Below are 27,882 nucleotides of genomic sequence, written 5' to 3' on the forward strand. Positions count from 1 at the left end.
GAAGGTGTAAGTTAAAGCTGCTGTAATTCCCAGATTTTCAAAGCTCTAAAAACAATGACACATATGTAAGAAGCCCTAATAAATCTTTAATTAGTTTTGTTTCGCTTTTGTGTTTTTACAGGACAAATGACATATTACAAACATCTGATTTTCTCAAATGTCCAAGTTATTATACACATTCCCATCTGTCTTGCAGGGAGGAATATTGGTCAACATTTTAAAGGTAAAGTAAGCTGCATAATAGTACAGATTACTATAATAAATGTACAGTGTTTACAAATAGTTTAGAAGCAAGAAAGATGCATCTGCATCGAAAGGCAACCTTTTAAACTGCCACAACTAAATTTTACATTCACGCTTGCAACAGGTCACAAGATGGTTACTAAGATCAGGTCAATAAATCACTATGATGCACAAATACAACAAAATCTGATTATATACATATAAATACATATACATGTATATTATACATATTTGTATATGTATGTAGTAAATCTCATGAAAAATCTACCAGACCTGACAAAATCTACTCACTTGTCAAAAATATGTACTTGTTCTTGGTGAGTAGAACTTTGCATGGCTGATTATATTACACATACTTGTTTGTTAGCATCCAGGACATAAAACAGACTAAGGTTTTTTCCAGATAAGAAACCGTCCATTATTAAACATGTTGCCCACAAAAAAAGCACAAAGGTAAGGCACAATAGGATTTTCCATTACAGAAGTGTGCATCATGTTCACTTAACCATAAGAAAACGTGCATTATTTGTGCAAGTTCATGCTGCAGATCCATATCTACAATAAAAACTGGGCTTTAATAAATGTATTTTAAACTGGTTGGTTTCCCATCTCTTCACCTTTGCAATTTCCAGCTGGATTGACAAATTATGCTGCTTCAATAGGATTTATTGTATCTAATTTTTATATTTTCAGCTAAACTTCAACAATTTTGCAGTTTTAGGTGTAAACAATGCACACACTTAATATTGAACATAGACAACTCTTCATGTAAATGTACTGCATTTCTAAGCTCTAACCATCAAGATTGTTTCCAAAATATGTGCATCTTTTTACATTTACACATGTTTAGGTAGCAAAACGATATAGGAAAGTATATTCCCCAGTGGTACATTGCCAGAGCGTTCCTTTTATAATAAATAAATTTCACGAAGTGTTTGAGTACCTGCCAATTGCTTCTTTATTGCTCACATAATTTTGAATCCATTATCACAGTTACAATATCAGACCATTCACACAAAATCATAACCATATATTTTAATATAAAACCTATAAAAGATATTTAACTTGTATCTAATACTTCAAGGTGTTTGGCCTTTATGTAATGGTACAGCCAAAATATATAAAACATTAGGTTATGAATAAAATAGGAAGCTTATTCACTGCTTTAATGCAGACATCCTCACAAAACAAGATTACTTTTGCTGCTGCCACTGCCGCCACCGCCACCACCGCCGCCACCTACATTTATTTACAAAACCAGTACATCTGCATTCAGTTGTTTTTCCTCCACAACCACAATGACAAAATTCTTTCCCCTCCCTAGGCTGACACAGATGAAACTTTTACAGCAACAGAAACCAAAGACCAGACAGAAACAAACACTTCTACTCACTTTCCATCAGAAACTGTAGGTGGTTTTGTTACAAAATACCCACAAGATTATTTCACAGGAAACTATGGAAATACAGTACATCTCCATGCTTTTAGACTGTTATCAAACACTTGTTGGTGCAAAAATACAGCCACATCTGAGAATGGTTAATAAATTCAACATTTGTCATGCAAAACTTAATGTGTTGGTTTGCTTGAGCTCCAAAACACTTCATAGAGCAATTGTTCTTTTATCTCAGTACTACCGTCTCATTGCTCAGACATCCTGAAAAAATGAGACCTCTGGAACGTTGATTAATGAAAATGTTAACATACAAAAAGTACTAAAAGTGGAAGACAGGGCCAGACAGGAAATGTTCCTGCTGCAAGTCAATAGTTCTAGTAGCAGTAAAATGTCTCAGGAGTTACCCTGAGAGTTAGTTGTGCCTGTCCGGAGACGAAGATGTGACATTGAGTTCATGTGTGTATTTGATGGCTTCAGCGGAGCATTGCAAGTGATAGCCTGGGGAAAACGATGATGATATCGATCTAGCCGTAGATATTTTACTGTTACCAGTTTGCCTGTAGTAAAGTACAATTTCAATAGGTTGAGGCTTTGATTTTTTTTAGACCACCCTATTCACAGATTTACATTTATCAGTACATTAAAAATTAATCAATCTACAATATTTTTATCTATAAATAGCCATTCTTGCTGTCTATGATGATGCACTGCCAGTTACTGCCAACCTCCTGGATTATTTGTAAATTAAAACTTCTTACCATCAAACCAAGACCCATGTAATGCTTTAAAAGCCTTTCCAGCATATTCTGGAGACAAACACTTGACATACACACAACCCTGAGGGGAGAAATAAATTGATTTGTTGATTTAGATCTAACAAAGAATTGAGTATATGAATTATCTACTGTAAATCAATGTTTACCTCACGTGAATTTTTGTCCACTGCTATGTGAACAATTCCCTCATTATCACTACACTTTTCCAAGATTGCTTCTTGAATTGCCAAATGCCAGTGATCACCTATTTCCCTAAAATACACACATAAAAACACAAAGTGTGAATCAATATTGGGAAAAAATATTGAAAAAATATGACAGCAGTCTAAATTAGGAAGCAACACACAGTAATAAGCAATTTTCTAGATACATACTTGAGTTTTAAAACAGCCTTGAGAATATCCTGTAAAACCCAATAAGCTGTGTCAGGGAGCAGGGCAGCTGGGGTGTAGAGAAGCGGTGCTGCTTAGCAGCTTAAGGAACAATGAGCCCATAAGTATTGGTTTCTTTGGAACACAAAATTTCTCCGAAATGAGTTTTCACTAACATATTTGAGAACAAGAATAAAGTATTTTCCCAGTGTCGAGCAAGAGAAAAAACAGTACCTCTAAGCCATGAAAAGGGAGCTCTCTTTTGATTCCTATACTGCAGAACACCAACCCGAGAGCACTAGAGACCCTCTACTGCACACACATCCTAACTAAAAACAGAACTACATCCTAAATTACAATGTTCTCTTAACATAAACTAAGTAGGCAATTTGAACAGGTCAGCAGTTAGAAAGAGAAAACATCAGTTGCCTATGACACTACATACCAAGAGGGACCATAATTTCCAGTGGTCAGACATTTTATTTTTCTAAAATATGGAGGAAAACCTTTCAGTTTGGAGTTCACCTACAAACTAGCCCCAGTTCTTCCTTACACAGAGTTATTTCCTCTTCTGCTTTGTAACAGAAGTGTTTTCTTCCTATGTAAAACACTTTCTCTTTTTATATGGGCAAGGATTCTAAAGAGCAGTGATGTCTGAAAATAGCCCTCCACACATCAAGGACTGGGGATGGGCTATAGATGACATACATGCTAAAGATCTCAGGTTTAACCCCTACCATCTCTAGCAAAGAGGAGTTCAAGCTGCAGAGTTCGAGAAGAGCTCCATCCAGGACCTTCAAAATCCACTGCCAGTCAGAATAGACAATTCTGGACTAGAGAGACCAATGGTCTCACTCAGTATAGAGTACCTTCATATATTCATAAAGGCCATGCACATATATGAATGGCAGTTATACTACTAGTAAAATTCCAGTTCCATGTCACTGACACCCAGGATAGCCAAAAGAGGCCAAGAGAATACACCTCTCTAATGCCAAGGCTGCAGGGCTTGGAATACAAAGTCAAGCTGGGTGGACTGGGAGCTAGAGAAGGTTTGCAGGGACAAGCATAGAAAGACTGACAGCTCTAATGCACTGTACTGCAATGATCCCCAATGTGGCGCCTGTGGGGACCTCCAATGGTGCCCATAAAGCTCCCTTCAAACATTTTTAATTTACGAAACTTGAAAACATTAGGGATCCAGGTTCTCCTTCCTGTTCCTGAACCTGCCGCTGATCAGCTGTTCAGTGAGAAGAAAGAGAAGAGTTGCTTCTTGGCCCCACCCAATCTTCTTCCATCCATACAGACCTTTCCCTTTGCTGTCTCTCTCCACTCCAAGCCTCTAACTTTGCTATTTCTCTCCTGTCTACCTTGCTATTTCCCCCTCCCTCTCGGTCCCTACCCTCACTATCTCTCTCCCCAACCTCTTTACCTTACTGTTTCTCCTTCCCTCAGCCTCTAGCCTTGCTCTTTCTCTCCCTCTCCCCCCTTTATCTTGCTATAAGATGAGCAGAGCAATCCTATATAGCCTACTCGGAAGTAATTTCCATTGACTTCCATGTAAGCATGCATAGGATTGCAACCTTAAATGGGTATTTTGTTGTGTTTCTATGAGACAAAAATGCACATTGGCAATGGAGTTCAGATCCTTCCTCTTCTTGTACTCGGTTTCTTGGGTGAATTATCTGCCCTTTGACTAGTCAGGCCCCCACAGCAGCCATTATATGACTAGCCACATCCTCCATGAGAGCCATTTTTTGGTGGTGCCCACAGCAGTTTCTCAAATTCCCAAATGTGTCCACAGCTCAAAAAGGTTGGGGACCCCTGCCCTACTGGATTATGTATCCATAAAACCTACAAGAGCCCCCCCTCCCCTTAACCCACAAAACAGATTCCTTTCAGGTTCCTAATGGAGGAAGGTCCTTTGCACCAGGAGCTGCTTCTTTGCACAGGCAAGAGAACTCAGAACCAGGGAAATCAGCCCACAGGGATTGAACTCTGTGTAGGGAACCCATTTTTGAAGCTGTAGGGCTGGCCTGAGTTTTTCCATTTCTCATTTATTCCATCAAACACCACCACTCCCTCCTCCATCCCAGGGTAGGGTCTAGGAGGAAAGTTTGGGTAGGAAGAAAGACTCTCCTGCTTCAAATGAAATGATCTGGTTTCTGGCCAAACACAAGAGGTGGAAAACTCAGAATAAAATCCTGGAGTTGGATCTGGGGATAAAGTTCCCAGTGGAAAGAAACCCTTAGCGAGATGGACAGTCACACATAGTTAAGATGAATGCAAACTACTGAGAAGCAATTCTGCTCTATCCCTCCTTCCCCAGCCACCGAATGCCAGTATCTTATATTGAAATAGAGAATACATGCGTATTCCCTTTACTTCTATAGCTTCTAGACACATGTAAAACCAAGAGCAAAAGTATACTTACATAACTGGATCAAACATATTGCGAATCTTCAAGCATGGTGTCAAACTATTTGGTGGTGAATTTCTTCTATCTAAATGAAATGCTACCAAGAAAAAATAGATAGGAGTGTTCATTTAGCAAATAGGATATTATTATACCTCAAATATTTTAATATTAATCTATAAAACTGTAAAAATCATTCTTTGTGCATCATGGAACAAAACTCAATGAACCGTTACAACTTGTAGAACTTTAATACCGAATTTGTGTCTGTGCTTAGGTTATTCCTGAATGAGGCTTCAGAAATTGATATCCCCAACAATTTTTAACAAATGCAAATGAGTAATATGCAAAAACTCTGCTATATGCACAACTAAGTTTTCACTTATATTATAAAGCATTGCTTTTGTATTTAATGAAATGGTCCTTTGTACTATGGACATCCTGATCCTACGTGGCTGCAGTAGAGCTCACAGTGATTTCCCACACTTAGACTTGGCAAGTGAGGCAAGCAATTGTGTTATAAAAGTAACAGCAAATATTAGCAATACAGTTGCACTAATGTCACTGGTTACAAGACAACACAAATGTTTTGCAATGCTTGGCATTTGAGCCAGATTCTACTCCAAACGCACATTATTCTGTAGCACAGAAAGTACTACAGCATAAGGATGCATCACGAGGCTCCACTACTTCAAGCGAGCTCAGCTATAAGAGGTAAATGGCAGACATGGGGAAGGTTCAGTTTTCTTCATCCATGTGCCTCTTTTGCTCTAAAAATCAGATATGCATATCTGTTTTATGTGAGATTGGGGCAGACACAGGTCCAAACAGGCCTGCCACATCACATGTAGTTTGAGACTTAAGATGTCTAATTTGTTGAATAATCTGGGTGTTCAGATGAAGCCACATGGTGCTTAAGTCACAGTTAATGACTTAACTGTCTTACAGCGGTTCAGCAAGGTCGGTTTCAGAAAACAGCAATCCATACACTGGTAACCTCACAGTTAGACTATTGTTAACGTGCTCTACGTGGGGCCACCCTTGTACCTTATTCAGAAACTGCAGTTAGAGCAGAATGCAGCAGCTAGGGTGCTTAGTGGGACAGTCGACTATGTTCACGTAACACCTGTGTTAAAAGAACTGCACTGGCTACCTATTACATACCAAGCCATGTTCAAGATTATGTTTTTGACATACAAAGCTCTAAACAACTTAGGACCAGGATACTTTGCAGACCACCTTCCTCTATATATGCCCACCTGACCGATAAGATCTTCAGAAGAGGCTTTGCTGGTCATTCTGCAACCAACAGAATGTCGCCATGTAATATCTCAAAGGCAGGCCTTCTCAGTTGTGGCACCCACCCTTTGGAAAACCCTCCCCTGGGTAGCTCTGGAGGCAGAAAATGCGGTATGTTTCAATTGCCTCCTGAAAATGCACTTGTTCACCCAGATGTTCTCTGGTTTGTAAATAATTGCAATTAATCAAATGCTGCTCCATCTTATTGCTCTTTGTATTGTTCTGCATTGTTACTGTAGTTTGAGATTGTTTTAATAATGTATTTAAATGTGATTTTTAATATTTATATGTGAACTGCTTAGATTTTTAATATTCAGCGGTATAGAAGTATTAATAAATAAAAGTAACGTTAATTCAGAATCTTCCAGCAGATCACAGGCCAAATGTATTGTTTTGGCAAGCAAACCAGCATCCTAACAGAATGGCTGGTAAGAGACTGCAAGATTGTCTTGCCATGTCATCCAGTCTTAGTCATCACTCACAGCTCTTGTAGATAGCAACTATAGCTATTATTAGCAACTATAGCTATTACTACCTAATCTCTTTCTTAAGACTGAACAAATTACTAGGAAAGGATGGATTTTAGGGGAGCTGGCTAATTACCACTTCACAGATACAGATCCTCATTCATGGCTCTTCTCAAGTTTTTTGTCTCCTCAGCAGTAGATGTGTATGTTAAAGAGCTATCCCACATGTACATACAACGGTGGGAAGGAAGCCCCTAGGTGTTCACTGTGGGGATCAGACATACAAGGACTTCTATAAAACACTGAATCAGGCAGATTTCAAACCAAGGAATGGACTCAATCTACCTAACCTGATAGAAAAGAAATCACCTGTCAGAACTGTATAGATATTACTACACACAAACACAGATACCTCAAAGAACATGTACACGGACAATAAAGTAAGGTTTTCCAACTACAAAAAAGTTGTATTAATCTTGATTTTAGAGACATATTTCAGTTAATGTTAAATGCATACAGGAAAAAGGTAAGTTTCACGAAGTATAAATAAGCTGTTGTATACCTTGCCCTTGCCATACTTTAGATGGTATGACTAACATTTTATCACATGATGCTGATGGCTGTATCCACCTCCAAACCAAGAAATCAGCACCACCTATTCTTCGTGTTTCTGTGCGGACTCTAGATTCATTCGCAGCAAGGAAATCAACAGCTCTATTCCACACCTTCTTCATTTTTTTCCTTAAATATAAAGGAAAAATAACTTTTAAAAGTTTAAGCAAAATTACTTCTCTGACTGCCAAGGTATTGAGAGCCTTGGACATCCTATACAGAAGACTCAAAATCAAAAGTGCATCTTTGAGGTCCTCAGTATAAACTGAGGACCTCACCTGGTGCAAAGGAGACAGGAAGGTGTCATGTCCATTTTTATCTAACTGCAGTTTGTCATTATGCCCAAACCTGGACATGGTATGATGTACCTACAGTACATAATTATTTGCACATACCTGTCTTGAGGTGGAATCAAAGAATCTCGTACATGGGGAATAGGCATGTATGGCTGTAAATCTTTGTTTTCCTGGCATGCTTCATTGTGGGTTCTTAAAACATCTGAAAGCATTGCATTGAGTTAACTATACTGTAAATCAAACTGGAATAAATCATGTTTAGAAATCCAATGGAAAGTATTTAACGACAGTGGAACCAATAACATTTTCTGTGACCGGGTCAAGGAGTGGGCACTCCTGATAAATGAAAGTACCCAGAGTACGTAGTATGTCTATGTACAAGATGAAGTATAACTTTGTTGTTACCCAGAAGGACAAGGAATGAGAATAGCTACTGATAGTCCAGGCTTTAGGAAGCCTCTTCCCCCCATCACACATCCCCATTATGAGTCACATCATAGACCTGTCACTCAATCTTCAGGATATTTCTCCATGTGCACTGAAGATAAAAAGTAAACAGCAGAATAAACTATTCAAAGATTTGCCAGAAGGAAATATTCTCAGTTTTTCCTGCTTGAATAATGTTTAAGTCCTCAACACACAAACTGAAAAAGATGCAAGTCCCTATGCGGGCAAGACACTGGCCACATTCAGACATAATGCTAGACTATGGCTTAGCATTACATGCACAAGTCTTGAGCTTCTCAGCTCCCTACTCCCATTTCCTCACCTGGTGCAAAGGAGACAGGAAGGTGTCATGTCCATTTTTATCTAACTGCAGGTTGTCATTATGCCCAAACCTGGACATGGTATGATTAGTCTTAACTATAGTTTGTTGAAAAAAGCCAGCTTCAAACCATGGTTTATGACACTCGCTTGTTTCCCCTAAATCATAGTTAAGACTAGCCACTTTAGCCTTCAGATGTAATATACTGTACTTAATTGAAAAAGGAAGTAAAAGCTTCAGATCTTCTTCTTGCAGCCATGAGAGAGGAGGAGAGGGGAAAGCGCACCAGCTTCATGCTCATTAAATGACAGTTCAACATTTTGTCCAAACAGGCTACTGTATAATGAGAGTTTAACTAAAACTTACCTATAATTTTTACAACCATATCATACATCTGTCTGGTCTCCTCCTCCTCCTTAGACCACCGATATTTCATATACCTCAAGGCTCCCCAAACCATTCCTACACCTGTGCCAAATAGAAAGATTTAGCTAGCTTAACATTCCAAAGTTTATAAAGATCACTAGTTTGCTTAGAAGGTAAAAATACTTTACATCCAACAAAAACCAAAGAAAACGTGCTAAAGATGTTTCAGAAGGAATCATCATTTAGGAAGAATGAGATATGGTATCATTCAGTGGGCCAGTTCACTCAATCACCACTGTGGCTTGTTTAAGCCGCAGCAGGTGCCATTTACCTAATTCAACTGCCTGGATGCAGTTTATCATGTCATCCAAACACAGGCAGCATGGCTTGGTGGAGGGGGAAACAACCCTCAAATAATCCAACAACAGCCCACGGGTTATTTGAGGGTTGTTTCCCCCTCCAACAAGCCATGCCACCAGGGTTCAAACAACATGACAAGCCACATCTGAGTGGATGATTATGCACTACACCTTACACAGCCACAATGGCTTAAACAAGCCACATGATTGTGCGAACCAGGTCAATGTCAGCACAGTGATTACTTTTAGTAAAACATGGACTATTTTCACCATTAGTACTTTTATGAAGTTTAGAGGAATAATTTTAATTAAACTATGCATATAGTAATATTTATACAAGTTGAGAGTACCTGAAGAGCTTTCAATGCCTTTTTACTGAGCACTGAACTTTTACTGAGTCATCTCGTTATAAATGAATGAAAGATGCAGGCTGTTCTTGCATTAGCAGCATTTTGATATCACTAACCACATCCTATCTATCCCATATTGTGTTCTTAGAAAATGGTTCCCAATTTCCTCTTCTTTCAGATAGGACAATCTACTATGAAATATATTACAAAGCCTTAAGCACTTGTCTGCCAACACCATGCTTGCGGTTTCCCTAGAGCTGAGCAAGTATGACAAATTTTCCTTTGTTCACAGGAAAAAAACTCACCTAAAAGTAGAATTAACGATCTACATGTTACAGTAATAAATGCACGACGGAAACGACATGTAAAAGACATCTGTGGCCTAGTTGATATTAGGTATTTTACATCAGTTGTATTGGTTATGTACTCCTCATCCGAGCTATGGCCAATGCACCTGTTTAAAAAGAAGATAGTCTAATTCTTTGACATGACAACTGGGGCTCAGACCACAAATGATCCAAAGACCCATGCACTTCTTCCTCCCCTCTTCTGTGGATTCGCCCTCCATCTCTCGTTTAGCACTAACCACACTCAGCTGCAACATCCCAATCAGTAAAACTATGCTTAGCACTTGCCCACCAAACCAATCAGAAAACAGTCTGAATAGGTTTCCAATTGTGATTTGGAGGGCAAATGTACCAATTCAGACATTGCAGCAAACGACAAAAAAATAGGGGAAAGCCAAGACGGAGCTTGTACACAATCCTCAAAACAATTATTTGAAGGATTATCTGAATTTTGTGTGAAAAGAGCAGAATATGAAATAAAATGACTTACTTTATACCAACTTCTTCTCCACTTTTTAGAATCCATTGCAGGGATTCGTTAAGTACTTTTTCATAGTCTGGACCTAAACTCTAAGAAAAACAAGGAAACTTCGTAAAAATAAAGCTGACTGAGTTTTCCCCCACCCACCCACCGACCCACCATATCCCAAAGGCTCAATGCTGAGTATTCTTGCAAGAGAAATCCCGCCTCCCATCCACTGAATATATGCTATGAATATGTAACAATATCATCCAAAACATTCTAATAAAACCTAAGTCAATACTTAACTATAACCCCCATGTTCTTAATACCAATTATTCCCTCAAATATAGGAACAAGAAAAACTAGCCATGTTTATTCAGAAAGTGCAGTGTATGTTTATCAGTACTAAATTCTGCTGATTATAGTCAGGATCTGTCCATTAAAGGAGGGATATTAAATGAAATATTTGTTCATACCACTCTTGCAAGAGCATTTGTTACATTCTTTTGTATGCCCATTCCAGGCCCTCTCTAGTGGCCTGGCTTAGACTAATTACCACTGGGCTCCTCTCTTCTGAACATACTCCCTTCAGCAGCTATTCCAGTTAGCCATTTGTCAAGTGATCACACTTTTAACTGTGAATGTGCTTCTTTCTTTCTTTCTTTTGCTGTCCCTTTTTCATTGGGTGTCTTACCTATTAGACTTGAAGCCATTCTGGCAGCGACCTATGTTGATTCTGAGTATAGCACCTAGTAAAAATTTAAGTGCTAACAGCAGCTTCTCAACTAAGTGCAATAACATCCAAAGCAATCACTGCTTTTTATCACTCAATCTGCTATATTGAATCAACATTGCAAACATAAATGATAGCAGCCATGCGTGTCACAAAACAGGAGCAGAAAATCTAATAACAAAATAAAATGCGATAAACAGATGCACTTTTTTTTACTGCAGCACCAGGGTACTAAGGCATACTTTTAAAATGCCTTTGTATCCTGGTAACAAGCAACTAAGGATCAATACTAGTGCCGTGCCTAATTTTTGTGAAATGAGGGGGGTTCCTAAATATGTTGGGTTGGGGGGGTAAACATCTTTCTTTTTTTCATTTTTCATGCCTGCTCATAGTGTTCCCCCAATCTGCTGCTGCCTGGGGAATGATAGCGGGAACTTGTCCCTGTTCCCAAGGCAGTCAGGCCAATGCTCCTTTACATTGGGATGTTCATCCATATGTACAACCCACTTGAAGCAACGCAATGCAGGTGAGTGACACTGCATTTGCACACTTTTAATCTGCAAGGTTTTAAACATTTTTTGGCACATTAGGAGAACGTAAACGTCAAGTTCTATGTTTGAACTGCTAAAAGAAAGTCAATCACACTTTTAATCTATCTGCTGTATCTTCCACTCCATACTTCTCTCCTAGTTTCTGTTAATTAAAATCAATGTTGCACACTTTCCTCTGAAAAGTGGAATAGGTACATATAATTTATAGCTTTGTAGTCTAAAGCCATATAGAAGCCAGACTTTCATTTATGTTGAGCATATAATATTCCCAACAGTACTGACAATAAGCTTGTAATATATTTTCCATTCAAAGATCACCCTTGTAGAGCCAAAAAGAACTTAGCTGTGAGAGAATTACTGTTGCTAGTAAATGTACAATATTGCAAACTGGGAGATATTTCTATGGTTACTGAAAAAGCTGCTCATCAACAATGCAAATCCATGCACTCAACAGTAAAAGAATTTAGTTAATAAGTAGCTATGGAGGAATTTGGACAACAAAGCCTGCCAGATCCAGTTTTATAAAATTAATGAACTGGCGGGGGGTGGGGGAGAAGCATCAATGATCTGTAAGTCTCTCTATATCCCCATTTGCTACATCAGCAACACTCCTCTCATAGACTTGTATTGAAAAGAAGGGCTAAAGAGTTATATCTATTAGAGAGAACAACATTTAAATACATATGCATGAACATGGCAATAAAATACAACACCTACATATATATGTGGCAATGTTTCTACTAGAAATTTATCAGATTGTGTCAGAAGCCTTCAAATATCAAGAGCTAGACAAGGTATCACGCTCTTCTAATCTACAAAAAAATCTTCTTTGTAGGATCCTTAGCTTGGCAGAGTTCCACTTCCTTTCAGAACTGTGGTATAGGTAGGAAAAACAAAACAAGAACGAGCGTAAGAGGCTGCCTCATACCATCAGTCCATATAGCTCAGTATTATCTATTTTAACTGCAGCAGCTCTCCAGTGTTTCAGATGGGAGTCTTTTCCAGGACTGCCTAGAGCCGCCAGGGACTGAACTTTTGCATGCAAGTATGTGCGCTATTACTGAGCCACATGTTCTACCACTGTGTTTCTATAGGATATAGAAGGACTAAAGCGGACAGAGGCAGGGGTTGCCGAAGACATTTTGCTGCCTGAAACAGAGCAGCAAATGGCACCCAAGTTAAAGGTAGGTCAAGTAATTTTCTCTGATGAAGCAGAAAATCCTACAAGTGCCTGCCTCCCTCCCTGCCATGAGCAATACAATAATAATGCATTAAATAACCAATTTGCAGCCACCTCACGCTGCCTAGTGATAGAGTTGGCCCTGGATAGCAGAAGCAAGATGAAGAGCCTTTCCCAAAGGCCTACTCCAAGGTCAGAAACATGTATGAAGCTCATCACTACTCTCCAATATTCATAAAACCCTGTAAACAAGTGTCTTCCCTGCATCAGCCTCTTCGCAGAAGAGCTAAGCTTTGGTGCTCAAGAACTTCGCCTAATCAGTGATAAGTGAGTAATGTCCACTTCCTTCCAGTCACGCATCTCATATCACAATAAGTAACGCTCTCAGGTGTCAGATGAGTTGCTATACTGCATCCCCTATGCCCAACCCAAGGCAGAGATACAACCATACCTCTGCCTTGGGAAGGACCATAGCTCAGTGGCTGAGCACATGCTTTACATGCAGAAGGTTCCAAGTTTCATTCCCAGTATCTTCAAGTAGGGCTAGGCATGAATCCTGCCTGAAATCTTAGAGAGCTGCTGACAGTCGGTGTTAAGAATACTAGGCTAGATGGACCAATAGTCTGGTTGACTATAAGGCAACTTCCTATGTTCCTAACAGCCTGTTGAAAAATGTATGCAAATCCTGATCAGATGATGAAAGGAAAGCAGCAATGCTTTGGGCTGCTCCTTTGAAGTCTCAGTGCACAATTGGTTCTATCTTTTCCTATAGCAAGACATTCTTTAAAATATTATAGAATTCAGATGGCCTATTAATTTAACACCACTCCGTTTTAAAATTATAGGTTATACTGAGTAATCTGCAGATAAGAACAGAATACCAGTTCTTTTTTAAAAGAATAAGATCTACACTTTTCCACTTCCGGGCTCCTAAAAATAGGCATATTAAAAAAAAAAACCAGCATGGTTTCTTTCAACGTTATATGTATCACAATATGCAACATACTATCACTCCTGCAAACAAAGCATATTTTAAAAGCAGTAATTTAATCAAAAGGGGAAAATGTAATATTTACACAAAGATAATCCCAATTTTAAAAGATCAATATTTCCTTACTTTTAAATATGTAGCCGCCTCCTGGATGGAAAGACCTTTCTTGACAGAATTGCCACATTCATGATCTCCTGATAGAATTAAACTTCCATTATTTATTTGTATTATATTTATCACTGAAGAATATGAACTTTAGACAGAATCACATGATTAAGATTTTATGGTTTCTAAACTATTTTGATATTGTTTTTATTTAAAAGCACCCTATACATTTTTAATAGTCTATAAATCCATGGATGTCTCTACCACCAGTTCACAGTGCAGCTCCATACATGCCTGTTCAGAAGTAAGGACTACTGAATTCAATGTGGCTTACTCCCCAATAAGTGGGTACAGGATAGCAGCCTAAGTGGCACAACTAATCTTCAGGTTATGAATAAAATCAATCAGTTTTATGTTCAATGTTATTTTGAACATAGAGTCTTGGATCCTAAGATAAGTTAACTTAAAGAATTTCATGGAAGAAATTTTTTCCATCCCCTCTTCCCCACTACTGCAGCTCCCTGAAAAGCCTCTCCAGAGGGTTAGGGGAGCCCTCATGAACGATGTGGGATGGGGCACAAGGGGGCTGCTGGGGGGGGGGAATCACCCTAAATCAGATTTCAATCCTAGTATAAGTTCACTGAAGAAAATTTTTCCATCTTCTCTTCCCATCATATCCCATCCCACATTGTGCCTTTTTTGGAGCTGCAGGGGGGAGGAGGGAACAGGAAACATTCTCCTTAAATTAAATTAACTTAGGATCTAAGCCATAATGTTTAAACTTGATGTGCTGTTTATATTTTTGAGTCTTAAAAACAGGGTTTTAGTACTGTTCCTAATATATACACATTGCAGGTATTTATTAAATTCATCTATAACTGTATTAATTCAAACTGAATGCAGGAGAGGTTTAAACTAATAAGCAATAGTTCCTCAATGCATACATACAAAGAAGACAGAAGAAAATACAGGCAGCCTTCCATTTTAACTTTTCTAGTGAGTGCTTTACATAATTTAGAATGCTTTATTAAAATTGAATTAGTTCAATTAGCAGAGTGGTTAAACCTAAAATTGTGCACTTCGGCTTAAAGGTATGAAACTTGTTCACTATAGGTCACTGTATAAGTGTGACATTTTTTTATATGGATCCCAGTCAGCAGTGCCCCCTGAGGAGCAGGAGACTGACAAATGTGTTATTCTATCTCCTAGCTCACAAGTCAGGACAAAAATTCTTACCATATGAGATTAATAATTGTGGATGTGATTTTTAGCAAGATCTACCCCAAGAGATGAAAAACAGATGTTTGTGACCTCCAATCACATGGTTTTGTGTAATCACAATTCATATAAATCTTACCCAGGGCCAGCCCTATCTTGCAGCAAAGTGAAGCAACTTGCTTAAGATGGGGAAATACAAGATCCAGAGTGCTTTGTGGTCACTTACACCTCCAGTAAAGTCTCCTCTATGTGTTGTCACAGCATCACTTCTAGCCCGATGCTTTGTATAGGTGCCAGACACTCAAATATACTGCCACCATGCCAGAAATAGACCAAAAGAATGAGGAACTGAAGGATGCACCCCAAACTAAAATTTTGATAATTTCAAATCATGTACTTAAATCCCAGGAAGAGTGACCTCTACAAGATCCAAACCTTCTGGGGGGTTGGACCCGATGGTCTTGAAGGCCCCTTCCAACCCTACTATTGTAAGATTCTATGATTCTGGTCCAATTCTTCATGTGGGCATGAGACACTTCCAATTATGGAAGTTTCATTATGTAAATACCCGAAGTATGCAGAAATGAATACAGGAATGGAGGTCTGCACCACACAATAAGCTTTGGGCCACCCCAAATCATGGCCCAAAGCTCCATGGGAGTGTCTTCTATGCGTGGCAAACCATATTATCTGGTCCAATTATTCATTTGGACACAAGATGTTGTTAAGTATTAGGGGCGGGGCAGCTCCACACTCACTGGATGTGATGTGACCTCTTTTTGCCGAAAAAGGCAGTAAGTCAGGTTGGGCATATGGAATACATTTCCAGATGGTAAGGATGAGTTTTTTTATATTGGCATAAGCCGCAACCCCTCCCAATACCACCGTGCTACATGAAAGGTTTGTAGTACTTTTGTATAACAGAACCAGTGGATTGTGTAAAGTCAATGACTCAAAGCAGCACCCACTGTCAAGAAGGTCACGATCCCTAGAGAATACTCCACCAGCACAAATAGTTTTCAAACAACACACAATGCACACAATCTATCAGGGACAACCTTTATGTGGAAAAGGTATTTCAGAGGGATTCGAAGTTACAGAGTACTGCAAATTGGGGTTGGGAGAGGAAAGGTGGATCTTGGTGGCAACCAAAGCGGACAACTTTTGGCCAAGCTCAAGAAAAGTGGTAGTATGAAATGATACAATGTAACTGTAAAGGCATACAGTTGCCTATGCAAGTGCTAAAGTGCCATCCTTAAGTGCATTGCTCTTTCATACCATGAAGAAAACTATTTAAGAACAATTTAACCTGAGTAACAGTCATGACATTATGTATTGCAGCGTGAATTTATGCCACAGAACAGGGTTTCCAGTTGACATTTATCCGTAACATAGGTACATACCCGTATTCATATCCCATAAAACAATTTAAGTCCCATACTGTATCAATTTACACACATAGCCAAGACTTTTGCAAATTTATTTGGAGGCTATTAATGTTTGGTGTTAACACTGGATCAATGATTGCTAAAAAGATTTTTCAGAAACAGTATCTTGCATTAACATTGCATAACAATATTTTCCAGTGAACCACTTGCATGTATATTTCTTTCAAGAGATGTCATAGGGTTTCCTACTATATTGTAAATATGCACACTCTTTGTTTCGTGTTTTTTGTCTATGTATGTTGTATTTCAAAAGAGGAGTAGATGTGAGGAGGGATTCACATCAGGAAATGTTTAGGCATGATCACTGCATGTCCATGGCAAATTTGATGCTTTTAAACCGAAGTGCACAATTTGGTTAAAAATCCTGGCTTAACCACTCTGCTGAATTTTTTAAATATGTGAAGAAAAACTTTGGCTTGAAAGAAAAACAGACCCCCCAAACTGGCCAGAAAAGCAAAATGGAACCTTAGTTTGTGTCCAAAGATGTGAGGGTATGTGTTTCTGAAATACTCACTAAGCCCAGTTATAATGTAGAATGTACAACTGTTGCCTTCAGACATTAAGAATATACAATTAAACCACAGATTAGCAATACTGATAGGATATAGAAGTTATTAATTTTCTAAAGCTCATAGTTCAGTAAAATTAGGAAGGGGTGTCCCATGAATGTAGTACAAGACACACTTGATACAAAGATAAATGAGCCTATTCACATGTCAGTGAAAACAGCAACCTAACAAGTAGAATTAACATTTTGAAGGGAAAAACACATTTTTTTCCTACAAAGAACACATTATGAAACTTAATTTAAATAAAGTAAAACTTGTCCAATTAACAAAGGCCTGAAGTTGAAGAACTGCACAGCTAGTCACACATGCTCAAGGTAGGTTGGAGTTGTGCTCCACACACAGCTGCCACTTCCCATGCCATATGGCAAGCCTTTTTAAAAAACGGGGCAGCGGGATAAAAAGTAGTTTATTATATATGGCAGTGGTGGAGAACATGTGGCCCTTCAGATGTTGAACTACAACTCCCACCAGCCCTAGTCAGCACAGCCAATGGTGAGGGTTGCAGTCCAACAACAACTGGATGGCCTGAAGTATGGCACAGAGGTCAATTTAAAAACTGCCACTGAACGAACACAAGCTCTTATATGTGCCTAAAATATCCCTTTGCATCACAGCCCAAGAGCCTGCTAACCTCAAAACACTTCACAGTAAGTTTCACACCTGTTTTCCTGCTGAAATAGAATTCAAACCATTTTCCTAAAATTCTATCAACACTAACTATTGCCAGTTCAGAGTGGTAAGTTTCAGCTAAAAGGTTTCAGCTGAAATAATTATCAATTTCAAATTCTCTGAAGTTCCACAGACAGAAGGTTGGATCCATATTTAGGTGTGTGCAATGGGGCTGGCAGAAGCAGACATCCCTTCCCCCTTCTCTCCACAACAGCTTCTCCATCCCCACAAAAATGCTACAAAGAGGATCGGGGGACCCTGCTGAATGAGGCAGGCTGTAGTGCAGTGGACTGAAGGGGAAGGAGGGATCTGTTCACAGAAGGTACCTCTGCCCAATTTTCAGGGATCCTTCCTTCTTCAGCCCCCACCCCCACCCCAGCCTACCCCATTCAGCAGGGTCCACCAACCCACTTACTCCCCAAAGTGTGTAGCACTTCCGGGGGGGGGGGGGATAGAAGGGCTGCCATGGGGGGGGGGAGTCCATTTCTGACAGCCTCGTTGCACGTGCCTCAGTCTAGACCCAACCCAGTATGTACTAATTTACACTAGACAATCTTCATTCAAAACAGAGATGAAATAATTCCATCATTTGTATTACACAGGGTGTAGATGACATCTGTAGATACTGCATTTAGGGCACAATCCAAAGGAATTCCTCACCGTACTGGCACAAATCTCCCCCTCTTTCATGACAGCAGAGGAATCCAAACCCAAGTACGCTCGCTTCCACAAGTTAGAAGGGTAGAAGAACTACCCACACCCACATCAATCTACCTACTTACTGAGGTAATCTTCTGAGGCTCTTCTCCAGATACCCTGCCTTCAGACATTAGACAGGTGGTGAATGGAGAGACAGACTTTTCAGTTGGGGCATCCTGATTTTGGAACACTCTCCCCATGGAGGCTTGCCCAGCACCTTTAAATGGCACTTTTGGGCATCAGGTAAAGATATTTCTAAATATTGCTTAACTGGCTTTAACTCTGCTATGTTTACAGCTGGACTGGACTAAGCAGATATGCCAACATAACTGGACTAGCCTCCAATTATGGCAGTGTTCTACCACTCAAAGATGGGATTTTACTTTTGGAAGTTGCATGCCCTCCAACCACTACCAAATAAGCCTCCTACTGAGTTTTATCTACTGCCCTTCCTAAAAATTAACCTCCAGCTTTGGGACCTGTGTATTCCAATTAGGGCTTGACACAGAACTGAATAACTGCCAGATTTTATATATAACATATAGGTTTGTCACACAAATGACAAAGCAGACTATTTTTTTAACTCTAGGTTGTTGTGAATGAGAGAGTGTGCTAGTTCATTCTGCTTGATCACTCCCACTGGCAGGTAGTCATATGTTGATATAAACCTATATGTTGATTACATTGTTAAAATATATTTATGAAAAACATGTTTAAAGAAAACTAAATACTGCTGTTTTAATCAACAGAGTAACTACTTATATCAGACAAAGCATAGGCAGATGTGTTGGAAAAATCCACAATAGGGCAATATCTTTAAAAAAAAAACAACCCTAGGTTGTTGCTATGTACAAACGAACCAGGCCAAAGTGTCTTACCACTTCTTGTATTACAGCAGATTCAGTACAATTTTATTACCAATACAAGCAGATTATTCTTTTTTTGTTCCTGCCATGAGGAAGAACCTTCAAAATTTGTCTATTCCCATAACTACCTTTGCTTATTTTTACACATGCATGTTTTTAAAATCCCAGCAATTTATTATCTTTAAAAGCTTACCTGCTACTTGTGCCAACTTATCATGAAGTATGTATAAGCTTTTCATAAGAATTGAATTGTTTGCCTAGAAATTTAAGAAGCCAGTTAACAAAAGTTGTTTGAAGTGTGTAAAAAAGCAAACCCTGAAATGATTTAAAACATTCACAATTATAAACAGAGGCCATAGTGAATGCCACACCCTTTAAAAGTATAGCATCCTAAGTTTTCAGAACAATTCACACTTCTCCTTTATATTCCTCTACAGCAGCGGTCCCCAACCTTTTTGGCACCAGGGACCAGTTTCATGGAAGACAATTTTTCCATGGACCGGGGGGATGGTTTCAGATGATTCAAGCGCATTACATTTATTACTTCGCAGTAATAGGCTACGTAAAGATTTATGTAGCTTATTACTTGAAGAATAGGAACACAAATGGTGTCTGCTATGTAGACTCCATTTGCGTCCCAGCAGCCAGAAGTCCGCCAGTGGCTGGAGCTGGCCAGCAGCTCCGCGGACTCGCCACAGAGCAGAGCTGACCAGGACTGACGAGGATTCGGGGGGGGGGGACGGATTGCCTCCCCCATTCCTGCGGACCCCGCGGACCCAAGGTAAGGGGGTTTCGCACACCCCTATGCTCACCTCCTGCTGTACAGCCCGGTTCCTAACTGGCCACGGACCGAGACCAGTCCATGGCCCAGGGGTTGGGGACCCCTGCTCTACAGTACATCTGAACAGCAAGGAGACTAGGGAAAATACACAATGCTCTGCCCTAATTATATGGATTAAACTACTTACTTTCGCATGGGTCCCATTCTCAACTGCCACTGTTCCAAGACTGGCTCAGAGAAGAGTATACTACAGTCAACATAAGGTATGTGAAATCCTGGACTATGTTTGCATGGCGGAGTAATGCTTACAAGCCTTCATCTTGTAGGGCCTAATCCACCTTGCCAAGGACTGTGGAGCGTCAAGTTTTTAGTTAGAGTAACAAACTAAAACTACTGGCTACTGAAAGCAAAACCAGCAAAGGGAGTTGAGTACATCTCACCTGTTAAGTTCTCCTGAGTAAACAGTTTCAGAACCTGATTTGCCTAAGATGGCAAACCAGGATGTCCCCTAGTTCACCTATTTTCCTCTGCAGTGTCTCATCCTAAGGTTTGTGTACAAGTGATTCTAGCATAGTCTTAAAGTATAACCAAACTCTTATCAGAAATACACACAAAGTAGAGCTTCCCAAAGCCGGTAATACCTTGAAAATGATATAAATTCTTTACATAATGGATATCTAGCATGCAACATGCAAAACTCTTACAGTGAGATCATCTGATATTTAGATAACCCCACTTAATCAAAGTGATGGTCAAGAATTCAACTGACAGACCCTCAACATGGATATTAAGTATGTACTTACTTCTATATCGAGTTTGCCAGTGAACAGATTTTTATCTATTAACAGAGAAAAAAGAAATTGACTTAATATCATATCAATGCCAACATTTGAAATAAAGTTACAAAAATGAACCAAAACATCAGGTTAAATGCAGTATGTACTTTTTTACATCAATGGTGGGCAGAAGGTAGATGCGATCTATTGGTAGAAGTCTGGATGATACGAAGTAGATCTGCAAGGGTTTCTGACTCTCAGTAGTTTAATAGCAGCAATGAAATGAAGAAAGCTTGCTGGGAGGAGGAAACCAGGAGTGGATTTTTGTGTGAGAAGACTGTGAGCTCAGTTCTGATACTGTAAACAAATTCTTGGTCTGAGCCATGTGCTCAGAGGCACTCTGTTCCTTAATTCTACTAGGTGTATATCCACCCTGTGCCACTATTTTGCAACTGATACCAGCTGGTGGACTTTGAGATTCTAGTAAAAAAAATCCAAAAGAAATCCCAGAAGCTCTGGTTTATATTACTATACATATTTTAGTAGACATCCCATAGTAACACTTTACAATGTGATCCTAAGACTCATGACTTTGGATGAAGGGCAGGAAAAGATGTAGTAAAAATAAAATTATGAAGTGTAAATGCAACCAGCATACCTTACGTAAGGAGCTACAGTACCCTGCCAAATATATACTCCAGAACAAACTTTGGTTTGCTTAGTAATACATGAAACTACCCCTAAGTGATCAGTTTAAACATTAAATCCCACTGATTATAATAGGATTCAGGGTAGGACCATGCACTGTACACATGCAGGCATACCGTTTCCAGTTCTCCTCTCTATCATAGATGAAGGATCATAGCTCAGTGGCAGAGCACATGCTTTATATGCAGAAAGCCCCAGCTGCAATGCCTGGCATCTCCAAGTAGAGCTGGAAAAGATTCCTGCCTGAAACCCTGGAGAGCTGCTGCCAGTCAGTACACAATATTGACTTAGACGGACCAATGGTCGATCTAGCTCAACTTCCTATATTTCTAAAGCCTGAGCTTGTGCTCTCTGCTCCCCTGAGATTATAGCAGCTTAATGGATAGCTTCCTGGTTTCATCAAACTTTAGTTTGCCACTACATCTTAGCCAGTAAACTATGTTTTGAAGGAGCCCTCCAAATCCAGATCAACTGACATAATGGAATAATATGGATTGATGGATTGGAAATGTTACGTCTGAATTCAGTCGTTGTAAGAATCGCAGTGCTGCTGTGAAGAACACTAGCTCCATGTAGATTCAGAGAGAGCATGCACAAGAGAGTGCTATAACATGCAGTACAAGTTTAAAAAGGTAAAGGTGTCCCCAACCAGTTGTGTCCGACTCTAGGGTGTGGTGCTCATCTCCATTTCTAAGCTGAAGAGCCAGCGCTGTCCGAAGACGCTTCCGTGGTCATGTGGCCGGCATGACTGAACACCGAGGTGCACGGAACGCTGTTACCTTTCCCGTCGAAGCGGTACCTATTTATCTACTTGCAATTTCTTGCTTTCGAACTGCTAGGTTGGCAGAAGCTGGGACTGAAGACGGGAGCTCACTCCGTCACATGGCACTCGGGTCTCGAACTGCTGTCCTGCCGACCTTCCGGTCTGCAGTTCAGCATCTTAACCACTAAGCCACCACGGCCCCTAAGTACAAGTTTAGTGAGCAATATAGCTACTCTCAGTAGCTAGATTGTAGAGAAAGGGTGAGGAAATGCAAAGCATAATGACATCAGGAAACAAAGTTGTACTGCACATTATTGGAAGAGGAATGAGGGGGAATTCAATATTCAGCTGCTGTTTTCAGTGGTAGCCCTCTGCTTATTGGTTCAGACACGATGCAAAACCACAGTTTGATATTTGTTCATATCCTGGCTTGGAGGGAACCTTTAAGCCAGTTTCCCAATTCATTTATCTCAAGAAACTGGTTTCAGAAACTAAAGGTGCAATCCTATTCACATTTAGAGAGAAAAAGTCCTATATCTCCCAGCATGGCTGGCTAGGACACGCTGGGAGTTGTAGGACTTTTTTTCTGTCTAAACATGCATAGGATTGCACCCTAAGATATATTTGCTATAGCTGGGCATGTGACAGGAAAGAAGGGGAGCGGCAAAGAGCCATGTCAAGACATGACTCATTTCCAGTTTGTTAGATCTTGGCTTATTGTTATGTCTGAACAGGGCCAATTGATTGTATTTTTAGATATAAATATAAAAAAATATAAAAAGTAATGCAATAAGTGTGTCTGCAAACATGTGCGTCTTACAGGTACACTTGGAGCAAACCCACATTTGCCTCTGAATGTGCAAAATCAGAACACAGAAGCTACCTTATACCAGGTCAGACCATTGGTCCATCTAGCAAAATACTGTCTATGCTGACGGCAGGAGTTCTCCTGGGAAGGATCTTCCCCAACGCTACTTAAAGATGCCACAGATTGAACCTGGTACCTTCTGCATACAAAGCATGTACTCTTTGACTGAGCTATGGCTTCTCCCCAACTTTGGTTACACCCTATCTTTTTAGAAGTATAGTAACTTCTCTTGTCCATCAGCGGGTTTGACACAAATTGCAGTGCTCAACAACAATACAGCTGGAAGTTAGTACACATAAGCCTCTCCTCATTCAATTTTTGACAGCAACATTCACTAAATATGCTAGACATATATAGAAATTGGTGACTTCGTTTCTGTCCCACAGTGCCTTTCTAGAATTATAAACTTGGAAAATAGCCACATAGTTATGTAGCCCTCAAAGAATACAGCTCTCAAAACTGAAGCTGCATCTCCTTAATAAATGTGGTTCAAACTGAAAACCTCCATACTTATGAATATGATTGTAATATTCCTGTATTAGGATTTCTTTGTTATTTTAATTATTTGACAACTTAATTTCAGCTTATGGTTGTACATAAATAATCAGATATTAGCGTTAACATACAGCATGCTAATAAGGAAAAATACAGCTTTCCTCAGGAGCCTCAATATGTAGCGTCCATTTGCCAAAACCACCATCCACAATCACCATGTGGAAAGCATGTGCGCAATTTAAGGGTTTGAAATTTAAAAAACAAAGCATTAGATACCATTACCCAGATCAAACCATTAAAAATGTAGCCTGAAGACAAGTGTCACAATTCTGGGAAAATATTATTTGCCACCAATTTCTCCCTCTGTTTATTTATATTACTGCCATTGTAAAGCATTCCAAGTCTGAGTGCCACTTCACATGAAGTGGATGAAATTAGTGAAAACGTACAAGTATACCACATGTATCCCATACATCAGAGGCATTGTTTCAAGATTCTGTTGACAGGTGTAGTTATGCTTTTGTTTTTAAAAAATACAGTCCTAAAAGTCTCTTTATCAACCATTTTGGACTCAAATCATACTTCAGACAGGCAACGATGGCATAATAAAAAGTGACCAAACACATGAGCTACAAAGATAGATGCATATCCATCTTTTGATGCAGTATCCAAGAAACACTGTCTCTGGCTAAATATTTATTCACTTAAAGACTCACAAGACAAATAAAAACAGTGGTTTCCAGGTTTTAAATTGTCTTATCTGTTCTTTTGTGGTAAAAAGAATGTTTTCATGAGTTACCAAAATATTATCTACATAATGGGGAAATCAGCAAGTTCTGTTTTTTCCTGTTTACCAAGGGAGGAACATTGTGAAAATGTCAGCAAAGAAGCAAATCACAAAAAAACAAAAAAAAGATGAAAAAACAGATATTCATAATCTTGGATTCAGACCGTAAATGTCACTGAGCTCCAAGTTATAGGAGACCATTAAAGTATTGCAAGTTCCTCGCAAGAGGAAAAAAGGCGGGGTATAAATGCAATAAATAAATAAATATTGAAGGTGCCTTGCCATGCCTTACAATGGTGGGGGTCGGGGGAGGAAAGAGAGGTATTTATGGGCCTTCTATTTTTCTCTTTTCTTTTGTATACATAGCACATTAAAGACAAAAGTATTATACATTGAACAACACACAACATCTTGCTAGAACAACTTTAAACCAAAGAACAATTGTTTCCTCCTGCTCAAGAACTCCCACTGACTTCAGTTGAGGGGGAATTTGGCAAACACGTGCTTCTTCTCGCATTTATTTTCTCCCTTCAACAGAGTTCCCAGACAGTTGAGCAACTAAGGCTGCAACCCTCTACACAGCTACCCAGGGGTAAGCCCCATTAATCCCAATGGACTGATTTCTGAATAGACATGCATAGGATTGCACTGTAAGCCAGCTTTATGACACATGATAAAAATTCATGTAAAACTGTACCCCTATTCAGGCCTGAATAGGCCACATGCCTGAGTAAGAGGGGCAGGGCGGCTAGCCCCTACCCACAACATTCTCACAAGTGCCAGCCCTGACACCTCAGTCCCATGTTGAATGGGAAGGTCTGCAGGGAGCTTCTATTCGCATTGGCTTGAACATAAGTAGAGCCCTTTGCATATTTGGGAACCCTGATAAAGCAGGGTTCCTCGAGACATGGAGACTTCTACTCACATTCAAACCCGAGTAGAAGAAGCCCTCTGCAGACTTCCCTGTTCAACATAGAGCGGTTGGAGACACTGGAGTCAGGACTGGTGTGTGCAGCCCCATCCTCCAACAGGGCAAAAATTAGTTGGGATGAATATCTGAGTGTCAAATACTATTTAAAATTTGATCCATCTCCCAGAGCCATCACCAGGCCTACATCACAACTTTTGGATGAAGCTTCCATTTTTAGTCCTAGGAGGCATAACAGTAACCATGCCGTTCTGAGAAACAAAACAGACATCATCCTGTAGCATAATCAAGTGCACCAAACCCTGGCCAAAACCTTCATCAATGTTGAACGATGCATAATTAAAATGCAGCAGTGTTCTAATCAAACATAAAAACCTAGAGACTATAGAATTGGGGGGGGGGCAGGGAGGGAGAGAGAGAGGACCAAGCCGTTTTAAAGCTATTGTTCTTAATTCCACTGCTGAAACAGAAAAGCATGATTCTACAGAAGCAAGTGTTAAAAGTTCACCAGTCATCAAGAAGTACTACTCAAGCTTCGCTTGCCACCTAAGACATGCTTTAGGATTCACCCATTTACTCAAATGACATGTAGTGTGGCAAGAGACCTATACCCCATGTCTTAGTACTTACTATCAACTTCCACATCCTCAGCTACTCCAGAACCTCTCATTCTTAGGTAAGTGAGTCCCAGGATCAGAAAGAACAAGCAGGCAGCAGTTAAGAGGAACATAGACAGGTAGTGAGCACTGAAGCCTCCCGTGGTGGATATTTCGTCTCTCTTGAACTGCTGAAGAAGATCCTCCTCTGGCTCAGAAAGCTTCTGTTTATAGGTGTTTTTCAGATAGGTATGATTGGAGCCTGTGTGGTTGGAGTGATTAATTCTAGTGGAGGTGGAAGTGGTAGCACCTGGAGAGAGGCTGTTGGTAGCTGTATAGATCCTGGGTTCAGTACTGTAGCCACCAAGAGCACCAGTGAGGACATGATTGTTGGCTGGTTTCCTGTTGCCACCCAGAGAATCAGTCATTTTGCTACTGTCCAAGTCAGCCAGCAGTGGTGGCAATAACAGCTGATGGGCTTTCTTAGAAGAGCTGCAGCGGTATCTGGGGATGAGCGGACTTGAGTCTAGATATTCACCATCTCGTTTGGCTGCTCTTCCTTCCTCGTCTTCCTCTCGACTTTTCCCCCTCTCGTTAACGTTCCCACCAGCAGCTGTTGCAGCTGCCCCCACCCTAACGTTCCCTGAGCCGCCGCCGCCTTGCCCCTGGCCAGCCTCCATCAAGCCATCGCCAGCTGCAGCACATTTACGGGCCGAGAACGGGGTAGCGCATTTGCCAAGGCTTTTTCTGGCCAGGTAGTGGCGGGCAAGCGACTCCTCCTTCAGTACCTGCAGCTTGGCCTCAGCCTCCGGCGCCGCCACCTCCTCCTCTTCAGAGTCCGAGTATTTGTCCCTCCTCGTTGCGCCGCCGTAGGCAGGGAGCCTGTTCCCGTTCAGGGCCCGGGTCTTACACCGCTCCCGCTGCAGCTCTTCCTCCCTCCTCTCCTCGCCGCCGGCGCCCAGCTCCCTCCCGCCCTCAGTCTGCTCCCGAGCCCCTGCCGTGACCGCCGCCCGTCTAGCCGTCGCCCCCCACCAGGCATTGGGCTTCCTCCGGGCCGGCGCCTCCAAGGCGCTGTTACTAAGGCAGCCAGCGCCCAACGCCGCTGCGGGCCTCGGGTCCCGGCGCGAGCCGGAGCCCCGTTCCCTCCGGCTGCCAGCGGCGCCAGCGTGGCCCCTGGGGCTGGCCTCCGCATCCGATTCGTCAGAGCTGAAGCCCAGCAGGACTTTGCCGCCGCCCAGGGGAGCTGCGCGGGCCCGGCCGCCGCCAGCCTCCCCGTACAGCGAGGAGAAGTCGGCGCTGGCCAGCCTAGCCCCCAAGCCGCCGCCGCCGCCGCCTGCCCCCAGGTTATTGTTGTTGCTGTTCCGGGTCTTGCTGGCGGCGGCGGCGGCGCCACGGGCCCCGCCAGCCCGCTCTTCCTCCCGCAGCTTCTTGAGCTTTTTCAGGTAGACCGGCCGAGTGCTCTCCGTCACCGGCCCCGGGGAGAAGCCGAGGCGCCTCAGCTCGGAGAAAAGCTCCTCGTCAGTGAGCTGCGCGGCGGCCGCCGCCATTTTCCTCCCTCAACCGCCGCCGCGGCCGCTTCCGACCCACGCGCCGAGCCCCCGTCCCCGCCCAGGGGCTGCAGCCT

General features: G+C 41.0%; 1 protein-coding gene across 2 annotated transcripts; it reads right to left on the reverse strand.

Moving 5' to 3' along the window:
* Positions 1-66: 66 nt before the first annotated feature.
* On the reverse strand, positions 67-27,882 carry LEMD3 (LEM domain containing 3). 2 transcript variants are annotated; one of them, XM_084810579.1, is made up of 13 exons: positions 26,293-27,882; positions 21,141-21,175; positions 19,750-19,813; positions 14,109-14,176; positions 10,555-10,634; positions 10,023-10,171; positions 9,009-9,110; positions 7,976-8,078; positions 7,531-7,709; positions 5,221-5,302; positions 2,562-2,667; positions 2,398-2,476; positions 67-2,196 (listed from the first exon to the last, which is right to left on the reverse strand). In XM_084810579.1, exons 1-13 carry the CDS (start codon positions 27,803-27,805, stop codon positions 2,033-2,035), a joined length of 2,724 nt encoding a protein of 907 aa, XP_084666705.1. In that variant the 5' UTR covers positions 27,806-27,882; the 3' UTR covers positions 67-2,032. The 2 variants fall into 2 exon arrangements, with proteins under 2 accessions (XP_084666705.1, XP_084666706.1); XM_084810580.1 differs by lacking the exons at positions 2,398-2,476; positions 2,562-2,667 and having other exon boundaries at positions 74-2,196.

The sequence above is a fragment of the Heloderma suspectum genome, chromosome 7 (assembly GCF_057233095.1).
Source record: "Heloderma suspectum isolate Gila_16-S chromosome 7, 16-S_ref, whole genome shotgun sequence".
Classification (NCBI taxonomy): Eukaryota; Metazoa; Chordata; class Lepidosauria; order Squamata; family Helodermatidae; genus Heloderma; species Heloderma suspectum.

Coding starts and splice junctions, on each gene's coding strand:
- LEMD3 (XM_084810579.1), bottom strand. CDS start 27,805: ATGGCGGCGGCCGCCGCGCAGCTCACTGACGAGGAGCTTTTCTCCGAG. Junction 8,079..9,008: donor TATGGTTGTAAAAATTATAG/GTAAGTTTTAGT, acceptor CAATGCTTTCAG/ATGTTTTAAGAACCCACAAT. Junction 7,710..7,975: donor TTGATTCCACCTCAAGACAG/GTATGTGCAAAT, acceptor TTTATATTTAAG/GAAAAAAATGAAGAAGGTGT.